Source organism: Pygoscelis adeliae, unplaced genomic scaffold (genome assembly GCF_000699105.1).
Source record: "Pygoscelis adeliae isolate BGI_AS28 unplaced genomic scaffold, ASM69910v1 Scaffold45, whole genome shotgun sequence".
Taxonomy (NCBI): Eukaryota; Metazoa; Chordata; class Aves; order Sphenisciformes; family Spheniscidae; genus Pygoscelis; species Pygoscelis adeliae.
This window is the reverse complement of record NW_008825114.1, coordinates 3,232,786-3,248,246: the sequence shown is the minus strand read 5'-3', so window position 1 is coordinate 3,248,246 and position 15,461 is coordinate 3,232,786. Positions and strand designations below refer to the sequence as shown.

Below are 15,461 nucleotides of genomic sequence, written 5' to 3'. Positions count from 1 at the left end.
TGACTTTGAGTGACTCGGCAGTGAAGAAACCTTGTTCATGCACAGCTCTACTTCCTCATTACTGAAGATACTGTGGAACCAAGACATATCTTGTCTTATCAAATTACATTACATTTTGTTTTGCAAAATGATATTTGAGAATAAACGTTTAGGGATGCATTTTGTATTTTCAGGAGCATTTAAAAAAACAAAATGCTCTAAGAAAATTTTTAAACAGCAACATATATCTGAATTAAATTACTGTGATATAAATGTATCAATTGATGCTGCAACCTTTCACATTCCTTTCCACTTATTATGCTTCTTATTTTCCGGCAGTGTTAAACTTACAGCCTTAAGACATTTAGGCAATTGCCAGATGGATACACCTAGTGTAGAAATTACTGTTAAGTATACGTTGAACAGTATTTCCAGCATACTATGCAAAATGAGAGCTGTCCCCTCTTTATTAAACAGGTTCTGATCTCAAAATAGAGTGCAGTACAAAAATTGCATAAGGAATATAAATGGTCAAATTACATCCTTTAATTTTGTCTAAATATGAAAACTCTTTTTGTGTTAAATAATAATAAAGTACCTTGCATTGTTTAAGAAGACCAGAGAATTTAGTTTCATTAAACTATAAATTCAGAAAATTATCAATGCATGCACACAAAGCGATCTGTAAAAGTTATTATTAGATATTAAGTCTGTTTAGAGATGCCTAATATTACTAAACCTTCTCTTTTGCGAAATACACAGTGAGTGTGTTACCACAAGAGGTAAATCAAATTATGAGAATTAATCTGTGGTTTTCAAAATATAATTAAGCGTACTGCATTATTACAAAGATTTGTGTTTATTCTAATCCAGAAATCCACAATTTTATAATTAACTGTGTAAGAGTATCCCAAATGCTGAAATGCTTAGACAAAATTGTACAAATAGCACAGCAAGTAAATTTTCTGTTGTTCATGCTGCTGAATTCTGCACTTTATGCACTTTGTGGGGTAGAACAGGTATGAGGATCGGTGCTTTTCCTCTACGCTCTGCTAAACATAGCTGATGATACAAACGCGGGACAAATACAGTTTTGCTTACCTTTCCATGTCTGTAGCAAAGTGCAGGAAGCTGACCTTGCTTGGTTAGCACAAACTGCTACATAAATATGTTTTGTTTCACGAGTCACAAAGGGTTAATCTAAAAATGTTTTTGCTTAGTTTCTATTATGTTTTCCTCTTAGAACCCTTCCCTGCCTTTCCCGCAGAACAGTCTTTTCTGTAGGCCAGCTGTCTTCAGCAGCACTAACCCATTTGCTGATTCTTCTCAGTTCAACACAAACAAGGTTGGATGATGACACACTGTCTGCTTTTGACTCACCAAACATTATATATATGCTTCTTTGCCATTAGTATCTCTCTGCATTTAAATTCTTTTATGCCAATTTGGGTAAAATATTGTGCTGATGAGAGTGGAAATTCTGTGTAGTGAATTAAAAAGACACAGACACGCATGCACATAGAAAAGTTTTGAAGAAGTTAAAAAATGCCAGCTCCATTAATCATAACCACTAAATCTGATCTAATCAGAGCTGCCAAAGAGTAGGTTCTCAATTACAAAATCAGTCCCTGTGGTATATGTTAAAATATCTGCCTGAGTGTAACTCTCTCATCAGCATGAGGTGTTTTGCTGCTATGAACTTCATTTTCTTTTTATGTGGTTAGGACTTTCCAGCTTTGATAGCTCTTTTTTCTTTTTGCATGAAAAAAAACATTGACAGCTTTCATTTTATGATGCTGAAAATATTTTCCCCCTGCTTCTTGAAAGTTCTTTTAATGCACCATGAAGATGATGCTGACATCTTTGGAAATATGAAAAAAGTTAGATTCTGTTTTTTGTGGTTAGTGCTTACTGCATGTTATTCATATTGGGAACAGAGTTAACCTCTAACACAGTAATAAATAAAGGCTTAATTCTTATGTGCATGCATTTCTGATTTAATAAAATAATTTCTAACTGGTTATACATCTTGGGAGTGATTGTGCCCTTTATCTATTTTCCCATGTTGTCAAATGTATCGAATGTACAACAAACATTTATGATATGATATGTGGTGTATAATTGCATGTGTGTTTTTGAAATCTGTCTTTGTGTTTGTTACAGTTCTGAGGAAAGGGAGTAGAAGCATAACATAAATGATGGCTTGTACTGTCTATATTTTCAAAAGTATTTCTGGAAAAAATTGCACGTATTTTTAGAGAAAACCTAATGTTTTTGCAGTTTCTGCATAATTCCTTTTTTAACATTGAGGTAAGAATAGCCTCTTGTCATCTCTGTCCACTTCTGCTGAACTAAGGTTCATGTACAGTAAGAAACTTTGCTGAATCAGGGTCCTTAATAACCCCTTAAATACTTTTGTCCAGTTATAAATGGAGTTAATAAAGTTGCTGTGGTTAGTAAAATGAATCCATAATTGAAAATTAGTTATTCATGAATAATGTTGCGTGTTGCCCAAGGTGCTGTAACATGTGGATTGCTGTTTTCTGTTACTGTAGGAGGTATCGAATCCAATTAGGGTTACCTTCCGTTGTTCCCCAACTAACCCTTTTGCTCCCACACCATTCAAGGTTTGTCTTGATTCCAGTGATTGGGTCCTACCGTATGTGTGCTGTACGTTTGTACATGGCCTGTGATACCTTCCAGAGTACTGCTTCTTCCTCCGCGTGTGCCTCCTTTGTTGAAAGTGATACCGCTCCAAACTTGCTGCCATTTTTAATGTTTGCTTGGCTGTGATCAGAGTGACCCTGGTAGCCAAATGGGTTCATGCACTGTCTGATGCTTTGCATTTTAAATGAAATACTGTGCTGTGGCACACTGAAAGTATTTCATGAGTTAAAGCATTTTAGGTTTTTTGTGTGTGGCCCGATTCAGGGAGCAAAAGTCTTATGTGTGTGTAAACAGCGGAGGCCAGCTTCTGCTGCTGGCGGTGCCTGCATGGCAGGCTGAGTTCTGGAGGCAGGACATAGTCCCCTCCACTCAAATGGCATTGTAACACCCTCTTTACCCTTCTCACAAAAGAGCCTTGCTTTTACTTTCATTTCAGCATTACCTTAAACATCAGGCATGTTCAGATTTATGTATGCGGGCACAGAGGTAGAGAAAGAAGCATTTTTTTGTCAATCAGATTATGGTGGCTGCGGTTCATAAGTGCTAATCTGTCAGGATGTAGTCATACATCCACACCTTACAGATCTTGCAGAGGTCCTTGACAGCAATTTTTTGTGGGTTTTTTTGGTCATGTTTTCTGTAATTTTGCAAAGTTCTTTGACACTGTCATTCACCAAGAGTTACCACTAAAGTGATATTTTAATTTTGGTTTTAGAACACAGAGACTACTGTAAGGTCTGCTGATCTGGTCTGCTCTCACACTGTATTTCCTCATTTTTTCAGTATGTTATGTAGCTTTCTAGGAAGCACTCTGAAAAATTAGTGTTTCTAGAACTACTCTCCCTTTCACGCCTCCTTGAGGTAGAAATCTGTCACCAACTTTTCTCCGTGGTGGATACATGAATTTATGATTATGAAAAATCACTTTGAATGTTACTAAGTAGTGTTTCCACCCTACTCTGATTCTGATGGGTAATAATGTCTTTGCTAGAATTTTGCTGCTTCAGTTGAGGTTTATGCCTGCCCTGTAACTACTAGCATGTTTTAGAGTGTAATTTGCATAAACTGTAAATAATTCCTACATGAAGTTTAGTGATGCAAGGTATCATCTCAGCAGGATGGCATTGTCTTAGATTTGAAGCACAGATCAATGTGACTGGTATAATGATACAAAAAATCATATGGCATTTATATGGCATTTTTTATATAAATGATTGGCTTGGGTGCCATATTAAAATTTCCCACACTTTTGACATTTAATGTCTTCTTCGTTAACCTCCTAGAACAAGTTACTGAATGAAAAGAAAATCTACTTCAAGGAGAAGCAGAATGAGGGAACTGAAATAGGGCATTTGTGTTTTCTTTGTATCTTTCAAGTATACAGACAATGAAGGTAACTCATTTTCCCTGAGAGATGGGACCTTCCTTAAATCTCAGTATGACTAAATTGGTAACTTCCTAGTTTTTTCAATACCTTCAATTTAAAGCAGATTGAAGTCTTCCAAGGTGTATGTTGTTATCCATTTCACTGTTGCCTCTGATGAAGAAATTGTCTCAGTGTTTTTGGCACCCAGAGGCACCATCTGAGATACTGTGTTCAAACTTTCGCTAATGGAGGTAATGAAAGCTGAAATGATGAGAACAGGACTATGAAGCTAGGGCAACACCTGAAAATCCTAGTGTTGGAAAAATTTCTTGGTTTTCATCTAAAATTTTTATTGTTTATATCAACAGCTGATCTGCTAAGTATCAAAGTCTCTTGGGCATGCACAAGCTTCAGAATGATGATATTCAGACACGAGTTTCTTGCCTACAGGTTTACTCTGAGCAAGCCAAAATGATATCAATTACAAACACTTAGCCAAATCCCTGATCAGAGTCCATATTTCTCGGGGAAACTAACGTGAATGGAGGCTTGCCAGATTGTGGATTTGGGCATTTAACCATTATATTGCAGTAGTCGTCTGTTTATACGTTTAGCTTTTTGTGAATATGAGTAGACCACATACATCAAGATCAAAAGTATTTTTCTCCTTTGTGATTTAATCTGTATCCTCCTTTATTTGATCTCCCCTGTGCAGTTTATAGGAAACCAGTAAATAAGACTGAAAAAGTCCAGTTACTGTGGATTTCTTCAGTTATCGTCTGTTTCATTTTGTTTTCAAATTGTCCTTTCAGTTAATATGCCAGTTACTTTCTTTTTTCTGGAGGTGTTTTTGAAAGCACCAAGTTCTTTGTGTCCTTTCCCTTTCCTCCTATTTGGCTTCCAAAGCATATCATAGGAAGAAATTATATGCGGTGGCTTTTAAAAATAAAACGAAGTAGAAGTCTTTTACAAATACGGCATTAAAAAAAAAGTCACTTGAGTCTTCGTAAGAAACTTTTTCTGAAATGTGAAGTGGCACATAAAACTTTACTGAATTGGGCTTTTATTGTGAGTTCTGTTTGCTTCCGAATACATTTTGGAGTGATGTTATCTCTTACCTTGCCTGGTGTTCGTTTCTATCTTTGATCTCTTGCAGCCTTTCTGTGCCGTGTTACTCATTTAGAATTCCAGCTGCTTGGTATTTAAACTTCAAAGCCATAGCCATTGCCATTTCCACATTTTTGTATACTAGTTTGCCCTACACAGAGTCTGCATCTGCTTAGCCACTGCATTTTTCTTATTCTCCACAGGCATTCAGTCAGTCCGATTTAGAGCCAGAAAAGACTTCGCTTTGTAACTTGCCTCTGCCCCCTCCTTCAGCATTTTCAGGAATGAGCTGTGATGCTGCACAGTCATCTTTTAGCAGAGTCCCAGAGGATGTGGAGAAGGAGGATGAGTTCGGTTACAGCTGGAGTAAGTTTATCCTTTGTGATAATGTTTGAAATATTCAGTGTTGAAATAGCACTGTAGCAGAAGATATGGGGGGTCCAGTTTGAACTACTTCATTCTCATGTGCTTCGTGGTTTGGGTGTTAAGTGTTCCTGTCAGCTTTCAGCTGTGCTTGGTCAGATGCACATGGTGAAATATAAAACTAATTTGTTCTTCTTCACTGCACTGCAATCTCTGTTTTCCTCCGTGGTCCAGATTCACTGTTTCACACATAGGACTACTTTAAGAATTTAAGTGTGCTCTAGGTAACTGATGGCAGTGATTGATGTGGTAGCTTCTGTTAGCTGAAAGTGTTACTGGAGGGAAGATTATTGCTTTTATGTGAGAAAAATCTTTTTTCAAGAGAAGTTTTAATGTTTTCTGAAGTTAGAAGGAAAACAAGGAACTAGAAATACTATTATAAATCACCTAAGGCTTAGCTTAAAAGAAAGTGTAGTGTACACTTAAAATTTTCTCATCCCATTTGTGATTCTTCTGTCAGATACTGCCCACTGGACACTGATCTTGAGTCTCTAGGTGACTTGTGAAACTTTCTAATATAAATCCAACCTCTGCTGTCCACACTTTTACATTTAGAAAAGATCGTGCAACGCTATGGAAATCTACCGGGGGAGCTACACATGATTGAGCTGGAAAAAGGAAGGACAGGTCTGGGACTTAGTCTTGCTGGTAACAAAGACCGATCCAGGATGAGTGTCTTTATAGTGGGAATTGATCCAAATGGAGCAGCTGGCAAAGATGGCAGGTTACAGATTGCAGATGAGTTACTAGAGGTGAGTTTTTGCAATTTTTACTGAAACCTGAACATACTGACTTAAAATGCACTAAAATATTAGATTCTTGCTGCAATGTAGGTGTTCTTCAATGGACTTTGAAATCCCCAAGTTATCCAAGTTGACATCACTATGCTACCAGATTTTCTTTCTGGTGTATGCCAAATAGTTGCAGCTGAGATTTTTTTTCCTGGTTATAGTAGTACTGAGTAAATGTGTGTGTGTATTTCAAATGGATAAAAATGGGGGATGACAGCAGTTTCTGGGTTACAGAGATGTATGGAAGGGCAATGCATTGCAGACCATGGAAAATATTGAAGTCCTTTAGTCCATCCATCTGTGGAGTGCTCCAGACTTTCTAATTACTTCTCTGTCTACTGGAAGTGTGATAATATCAGAATATTTTTTAGGTTATGTAACATCTAAAATGAAAATTGAATTGGGAAACAGGAACAGGTCCATTTGTATTGTGGACTTTTATCTCATGACACATTCGGGCTGTTTACTAGTGGCCTTGTGGAGGGACCCAACTGCTGAATGTGCAGCTAACATTGCCAGTGTGTATATGAGCTTAAGGTATATTTTTGTATTACCGCAGTTCAGTTGATGATACTTGCAGATGTATTCTCTGCTATAGCTTTTCCCATTCTTTCTGGTAGCAGTAGGTAACATTATCCTCACAGAAATGCTTTGTGTAACTTCAAAACTATGTGGAGGTGTTTGAGGATGCACTGGGGAGAATGTAAAGGGAGGGAATGGTCAGACTGAACAAAATTTGAGGGAGACGTTAGAGAGTAAACTATGTAGGCTGGCAGTTGCAGGCTAGGAGAGAAACTAAGGGATTTGTGGCACTGTAGACGTAGTCTCATGGAGGGACCTGTTAGTTGCAGAGTCCGATGTCACCTGCTAGACGGTTCTCTTGAATCAGTTAAAATGTCTGTTTTTAAAACCCTGATATTGCAGATACTGAGTATCCGCAGAACACATTGAAACACATCTGACTGAGTCTGCTCTCATGTGATTCCTTGCTTACTGTCAACGCTGTAAACCTGCAAACTGATGCTGAGAGATTGTCTCAACCTCTTCTGAGAGGAGACACCTGAGCTTGTTCCTTATGTTCCCAAGTAGCTGTCCATCAGCTGTGGTGGGCCGTGGCCCATCCCCCAGCTGACAGCCTGACCATGGTTCTTCACAAGCCCATGGCAAACCCTGGAAGTAGGGCTGCATCTGGATTGTTACCTCCAGTGTAAATGATAGGGCTCAATATCCCTGTGACGATGCCTGGTGGACATAGCCTGCGTGGGAGCTGAGGGGTTGCTGTTACACTCAACCTTCAGTTCAGTGTCTTGCATCTGTTGCTCACTGTTCACTGTTTCTCTGCTTCTCTGCTTCTATTAGTACTACCTCAGTGTGTGTTGCATTATTTTCCCTTTGTGTAGGTCCAAGCTGTCCTTTTCCAGTCATTTCCCCTGTCTTAGAGTGGACTTCTGCACTGCAGTTTTCCATTTCCAAGAACAAATGCAACTAATAAAATGTGAGCGAATAATAGCCTTATTCTACAAATTCACGCTGATACCTCCAATCATATCTGAATCATAGGAGCTGCAAGGGGTTTCAGTGAGTCTGCTCTGCCAAACGAAGATAATGATTGTCAGGTCAAATCTTTGGATTGTAAATGCACCAGTGTTCAGATTCCTGTGTATAAAGTGCCTGGCTCAGAGCTGAGTTTCAATAAGTAATAGCAATCTTGTTGCTGGTCATAAGCGATTCATTTATTTGTTATGGTTAGAATTTCCCATGGCCCTGCTTTATTGCCACATCAGTCATGAGGTGATCAATGGCAAGTGGAAATACATGATATGCCAAGTCAACCCAGTATAACTCAAAGAATGACATTTTTAGCACTGTGACAGTGTTAGTCTGAAATCAAACTATACGGAATTTTTTACTGGAAGAAGAGAGTGAAAGCAGGACAGAACATACTCTGTTATTTTAATACAATTTCTGCTTTAGCCAGTGATGTGGGATAATGGATTTTTTTAAGGCTTAAAAATTAGTTTAAGAGAATTAAAATATTTTGAGAAATAATTGATAACCTTGCTTTGTATAGATAAATGGGCAAATACTCTACGGAAGGACTCATCAGAATGCTTCCTCAATAATCAAATGTGCACCATCTAAAGTAAAAATAATCTTTATCAGGTAAGTTCTGGTTAAAGGTTTGGCTAAAAAACGTTTATTTTCAATATGCTCAGGTTTTGCACAGTGTTTCTGCTTTAATTTTGGTAAGGTAGATGTGCTTTTGAACCCAGTTCTTAGTAGTTGTAAATATGTCTTGAGTTTTCTGTTTTGATATTTGCATTGTGAGTGCCAGAAATAAAGTAAAAGAAGGGGCTGAACTTAAACATGTTCTAAGAAATATGGTGCTGTATTACTACATTCCTACTACATTCTTAACTGAATCTATTGTAGAAATAAAGATGCAGTAAATCAGATGGCTGTTTGCCCTGCAAAATCAATAGAGGCTTCACAGTGTACTTTAGGGACTCTTCAACATCAAGAGGTAAAGTAAATTTTTGTTTTTCTCATTTGACTGAGATACTAACGTTCTCAATAGAGGATTGCCCTGTCTGCTTAGCAAATAATACAAAAGAAAAAGAAATCCAAGGGAAAAACAAATGAGATTTTAATAAAGCTGCTGAATTTAGTACAGCTGTGCTCAATTCTGTTTTACTTTATGTTCACCTAAACTATGGAGTAAATCTAACATTTCATGTGAATAGAGTTATAGCAGTTTAAATGAATCCAGAAAAAGATCAGACCCACTTTAAATGTTTGTGCGCTACTTTATTTTGATGTAAAATATTGAATATAGTTGCTCAAAGTTATGTTTTCATTTTCTATTAGGTTGATATCAGTGCTGCAAACTCCAGTGCTTGTTCTGACTTCAGTTCACGTAAAAACATTCAGTATGTGGAACTCCCTAAGGTATGTGCTGAAAATTAAATTTACATTGGCCACATCTGTATTCACTAGATTGCTTTTTTATAATGGAGTCCCTCTTATGGCAAACAAACTTTGTCCCTTGCTTACTGGAAGTCAGAATAGAGGTTTCTAGAGGTCTTCTCTTCCTATTTGTGAATGGACCCCAAAGTTTTCCTGACATAATGACTGTCTTTGGCAACCTCATGAATCTTTTTAACTTCACATAAATTTGCCAATTGCTCTGTGTTTCCGGAATAAGTCTCCTCTTGTCCTATTTGCAAAACTTTTGGTGCCAGCTGCTGGTGGTGCCTCAGGTAAAATCATTGCCTTAGTTGTTCAAAGTAGATGAATTAGCAGTTTATAAGCACCAAATCCCCCAAACAACATGCATATTTAGTGGAAATTGTGCAGCTGGGAGAGAATGGCCAGGTATTCTGTAACTATAAAGCTGCCAAAGGAGGGTGGAAAAATTGCCGCTCCTGCTTATTGACATGGAGAAGACAGTTGTATTCGGTGGACATAAGGATAGAGACTTGTGAACCGTTGGTAAGTTTTTCTCCTTGGAAGGCATCTAGCCTTCCATTATTAACCAGGAGAATATCTTACAGATGATGGTATCTGGATGATTTAATTCTAGGTCAAAGCATTAGGGAAATTTCACTTGCCACAAACATCTACTAATTTCATGGGAAAAGCATACATTTTTCCATCGTCTGTATTTTCCACTCCTGTGTTTATTTTTTCTGTGGTTTCAAATAATGAATTTAACCTATATCATGAAGTTTGACTTACCTCAGTTTGTAGTTTCCAAGTATTTTGTGTTTCTTACTTCTATTTATGAATTTAAAAACTGAATCACAGTTGACCTTGTAAGTTTCAAAGGAGTGGTTCTGAATTTAGAAGTGTTTCAGATTTATCTTGGTAGCCAATGTACTGTTTGTCGGTTGGCAAAATCTATTTCAGAAATAGATTAGTTTAAAACAAAAATACTGATGCATTGTGAAAACCCAAACTTTTGTTATGTCTGCAGGCCTCACTAGTCTTTAGTATTCTAACATTGTGATAAACACAGTACCTAACCATTTGCATTTTTCTGTTTGCCCCAGGATCAAGGAGGCTTGGGAATTGCCATTAGTGAAGAAGACACAATTAATGGAGTAGTTATTAAGAGCTTAACAGATCATGGTGCAGCAGCAAAGGTGTGAAAACATTTAAAATCCAAGTAGGGAATGAAAAATGTTTTTTGGAGTAGCATCCAGAGCTCATATTTTTTATTCTGTGTTGTTTCCAGGATGGACGAATCAAAGTTGGAGATCAGATCCTGGCAGTGGATGATGAAATTGTTGTGGGATATCCAGTAGAAAAGGTGCTTCTGAAGTGTCAGGAATGATGCAGAAATCACACCACTTAAAGTAGGAGGTGATTGTGTCTTAAAGAAACGAGTGAGGTTTTCGTGACTATACTCTGACTTCATTTTCAAAGCTGGCTAAAGAACCAAAGATCCGCAGGCATTGTCTGGATAATGAAACTACTGCAGAATAAGCTAAAGCCTGAATTTAAAGCGCAGCTGCTATTTTACATTAATGCAGTACATGAATCGTCTACCTCTATGCTACAAATGCGATTTTTTTTTTCCCTGTGGTTCAGATCTGATGACTGAGAGGCAGTTAGTTGTGGGATAAAAGCCATGAATTATCGCTCAATAATGACTCTTCATAGCTACTCCAGTTTAAAAGTATTAGAACCAGTAAAATCAATACGTTTAAATTTACATGGGTGAGTTGCATCACTGGTAAATCAGGTCATGAACTGTGCTTATACACACGGAGTGTCTGTAATAACGGCTTCATTATATTCCAAGCCTGGTATTTCAGCCCTTCGGAGAAAACTATCTCCATTCCTAAATAACAAGATTTATTTCTAACTTCTAGCTCTCCAAACTCAATTTGGGTTCTGTAATGAATCAAGGAGGGCTTTTTTCTAGCACCTGCCTTGCTACCAAGAAAAATGATTTCTTTAGGTATGAGAAGATCACTTTCTGTTTGTTAAAGGGCAATTAGGAGGGCCTCCATCTTACTCTTTGATGTGCTGCTATCTCTGAAGCAGTAAATGAGTAAAAGATAGTGAAGTTGTCTGCAGGGAAGTAGGTAGGCTTGGAAGAAGAGACAGATTGAGTAAGTAATTTCTGAAAATACTTCTGATTCTACTGAAAAGTAAAGTCTCGGGAGGATTTGATGTCTTTACTGTGAGATGGCAATTAATTTTGAAGGTTTTTCAGTATCCCCTTAAACTAGATTTTGTGTTACACCCTAGTGTCCTTCTCTCCTTCCCATAGTTCAGATAATATTTTCAGGTTCTCCTTCCAGCTGTGCATCTGATTAAGGAGCTAGGATGGCAGTAGCACATTTATTTAAATCAATAGATGTTTTGGCTTTGACTTCTGTGGGATCAGAATTGGGCTCCACCCAAGCATTAAAAGACAATACTGGTTTTCTGATTTTTCTAATAATCTAAAACATAGGATTTTGTCCAGAGAAGCCATCAAAAGACTGCCAAATTCTTGTCTGGTATAGTTTGGCGAAGTTTCATGGAAGCTACTTGGTTAACATGAGCCAGGTCTGGCCCACACTTAACTCTATTGCTGTTTCTTATAAAAACCCATCAATATTTGTCCTTGTTCATTACCAAGAAAACCTTGCAGGATTGTGACTTGTTGCTCCAGTTTGCAGAACAGTTCTTCTGCTTTATTTTTGTTTTACAACTGAATAGTCCAGTTACAGTCTTCACCAGCTTTTCTCTTTATCATTCAGTTTATTAGTCTCCTGAAGACATCCAAAACTATGGTGAGGCTTACAATCAACTCAGCAGAGACGGATAGCCTGACTGCAGCACCAGTCCCTTCCAGCGCTGCCCCAGCAGAGCGGAGGAACATGCAGCCGCCAGCAACTGTCCCTTCTTCCAGCTCACCAGAACCAGAAGCAGTCAAAAGTAGCGTTCTCCTTGTGTGTCTATCTTCACTGGGGTTGTGATATAAAAATGAAGATCCAGCTTGTAAACAAGTTTTCTCTTTTTGTATGCGCTCAGCTGTCTTCTGAGTTACACTTTCTGGTACTTATGGATTACAGATCCGTCTAAATAAAGCAGTGAGGCTCCACACCAAAGAACTAACTCCTGCCTTCCCACTGGCCTGTTGTAGAGGTGGGAGGATGGAGGGATTTCCTCCTGTCTTCCAAAGGCTGTGCAGCAGGTGCCTCTGTCGTGGTTGTCTAGAACTAAGTGGGAGGCATTCCTTTAAATGAGGGAGAAAAGTCATGTCATCTTTCCTAGAACAGGGAAATCGTTGAGACCGTCTTGCCATTTATGACTAGCCACGTTTGACTCTCCCCCTTTAGAGTGGAGAGTCGAGATGCTACTGATTGATGATGGTTATTGGTTAAGCAACACACTACTAAGAAGCTAATAATAACTTAATTGAGTAATGCACACAACACAGTTAATTTATATGTACATCACTGCAGGTATTACTGAGTTGCATTTCTATTGCTTATTACTAGCAATATTATTGATACCCAATTATACTACTATAAAGAAGTCTTAAGAAACACACGGGAGACCTACTAGGTAATAAGTCTGTTGTCTTCCCTTCTGCATTTAGTTTTGGGGTAAAATCTATCGCTTTGTCCAAGTCTATCCCTTCCATCTCCACCCTGCCACACCAAGTCTTAGGGATAAAGACCTGATGGAGATTTCAGCAGTGCTCCCTCCAGCATCCTGGGGATTTGTGATTGCAACTTGGCTTCGCTACCATTTACAGGCAGCCACAACCCAACTGGAAGATCTCCCTCATCTTGGTTCTCTACCTGATTTTATAATTTCTTCCCCATCTTTTTTTTACCAAGCCCACCTTTTTGCTGCCCCTGCACCTTGTTTTCTCTGGACAGATTCCTTCCAAATAAGCAACCCATCTCTAACTACTTTTTCCGTATTGGTCTGATTTCTACTACATCTCTACCCAACTTCGGTGTTTCCAGCAGTGCTATGTAGGCAATTTTTGGTCCAATACTGATGCAGCTATTTAGCTGAGGTCAACCTTGCATACCAAGACTCCCTTCCAGTTCTTCAGTTCATGTATTTCATGTACATTTTATGCCTTGTGGACAGAATTATTATACTTAAGCCTTGACTCCCCTACTTAGCTTGAACTAAGCATGAGCAGTTGCTCATCATACAAGCAAAGAATTTGCGTAACAGCAGTAGAGTAACCTGTTCTATACTCATACAGAGCTTTACCCTTAAAAAGTCTTAATTGCCCTTCTGGTTCCCTTCAGAGGACAAGCCTCTTCGTTTTGAGGCTTACTGCTTCTGCAGGACCTGTTGTTCACACTATACCTATTTGTCTAACATAAATGAGTATTGCTGAATGGTCAAGTCCTCTGTTAGTTTCAGTGAAACTTCTTTTAATCAGTGCCCTTTTAAAGTGCCTCAAAAGGATTTAGATGCCTGTTTTTACTTTTTGGAAAAAATGTAATTTTGGTGTTTCTTTAAAGCACAGAGGACATCAGTGATAGAGATACTCTGAACATCCCAGGCATTTTGATTGCCGATTCTTTCCTTTAGTTGCTACACAATATCCCCTTCTAGTATTTTTAGCCTTTTTTTTTTTTCTTTGAAGGATACAGAACTAACTGCAGTACTGAAGCAAAGATCCATTTGTGACATACAAGAGATACTGAATTTACAGATAAATTGCTACATAAGGATGCCATCCATATATGTTTGCACTATGAGAATAGACATTTACACCACGAAATTTACTGCTTCCAAAGGTTGTGTCAGTGGCCAGTTAAAAACTGGACTGGTGTAAAAAAGTTCTTTTTGAGGGCCACTAAATATAATGATGTGTATAAAACCTTTGACTTGACCATGGATTGCTGGACTTGTGAAATACCACTATATTTTATTCATACTTAACATTCTTTCTCATGGTACATATCTGAGTCTGGGATGGAATATTTTGTTAGATGGACCTTGACTTGACGCATTGCAAAAGTACAGGGCTGACATGAAGTACTGTGTACTTCATTTATCTCTGATCTGCATTGCATAGTTGCTGGTATAGAAGTTTAAATTAAATTCTATCCTAAATAGCATCTGTTGTGTACAATAGCTTCTTTGGCTATCCAGACTGCAAGAGTGAATCTGAGAGTACAAATACAGCATATTGTGTGTGATATTTTATCAGTAAACTCAGAACTTTCATCCAGGTACTTGATAGTATAAACACAGGACAACTGCAAGTAAAACTACAGGATAGTACTTGTCTGAGGGAAAGGGAGAGTTGGCAGCATCATTCTCTGTAGGTCAGCTGTTCAGCTGTTGCTGTAGAGCTGTCAATGAACTCTCAAAATGCTCTTTTAAAGTCACTTTTCTAATACTGAGCCCTCTTACTGTAACCAGGCTGTTTAATTGTTGTTTTAGATACAAGCAGGTCTTCAACTCCAGCCACGTTAGCCTCTGACCCAGCTACTTGTCCCATCATTCCTGGATGTGAAACAACCATTGATATTTCCAAAGGGAGGACTGGTCTTGGTCTGAGCATTGTTGGAGGAGCAGACACTTTGCTGGTTCGTTGGAAAAATATGTGTGTCACTCAAGTGAAATAACAATAATGAAGTTAAAATGTCTGATAGAAGATATTTTTTCTTCATTTGTTCTGGTAGCATTTATAGAAAGGTACCAAAGATACCAGTTCGGGGGCGGGGGGGAAAGGAAGGGAAAGGAAAAAAAAAAAAAGACACTTTTAAAATTGAAAGTATAAATGAACTTCTTAAATATTTTGGTAATTTGTTCATCATACATCTGACTGTTTTGTTTATCACTGATGAATTATAGTAAGAATTTTCAGTTGCTCTTGGTTCAAAGTAGGGGCATGTTCTTTCAGCATGCAGTTTATTTTTGTTTTATTTATCCACAGGGAGCAATCATTATCCATGAAGTATATGAAGAAGGAGCAGCGTCTAAAGATGGGAGACTGTGGGCTGGGGATCAGATATTAGAGGTGTGGTGGTTTTTTTTGGTCACGTTTATTGTCCTTTGCTAGCTAGGCATCTTCAATTTGTTTGCTGGAAAGTCCTGCACACTTTATCATTGTATGCTTTCATTGCAGGTGAATGGGATTGACC

At 38.1% G+C, this 15,461-nt stretch overlaps 1 protein-coding gene across 1 annotated transcript in view; it reads left to right on the top strand.

Moving 5' to 3' along the window:
• The window catches only part of MPDZ (multiple PDZ domain protein), an 88,124-nt gene that overhangs the window by 60,414 nt on the left and 12,249 nt on the right, over positions 1-15,461 (top strand). The window contains exons 25-35 of the mRNA XM_009328157.1: positions 5,323-5,485; positions 6,098-6,294; positions 8,405-8,496; positions 8,767-8,857; positions 9,202-9,282; positions 10,386-10,478; positions 10,571-10,645; positions 12,090-12,267; positions 14,758-14,903; positions 15,254-15,337; positions 15,446-15,461. Coding sequence (XP_009326432.1) covers positions 5,323-5,485; positions 6,098-6,294; positions 8,405-8,496; positions 8,767-8,857; positions 9,202-9,282; positions 10,386-10,478; positions 10,571-10,645; positions 12,090-12,267; positions 14,758-14,903; positions 15,254-15,337; positions 15,446-15,461 — 1,216 coding nt within the window. The remainder of the gene's footprint in view (positions 1-5,322; positions 5,486-6,097; positions 6,295-8,404; positions 8,497-8,766; positions 8,858-9,201; positions 9,283-10,385; positions 10,479-10,570; positions 10,646-12,089; positions 12,268-14,757; positions 14,904-15,253; positions 15,338-15,445) is intronic.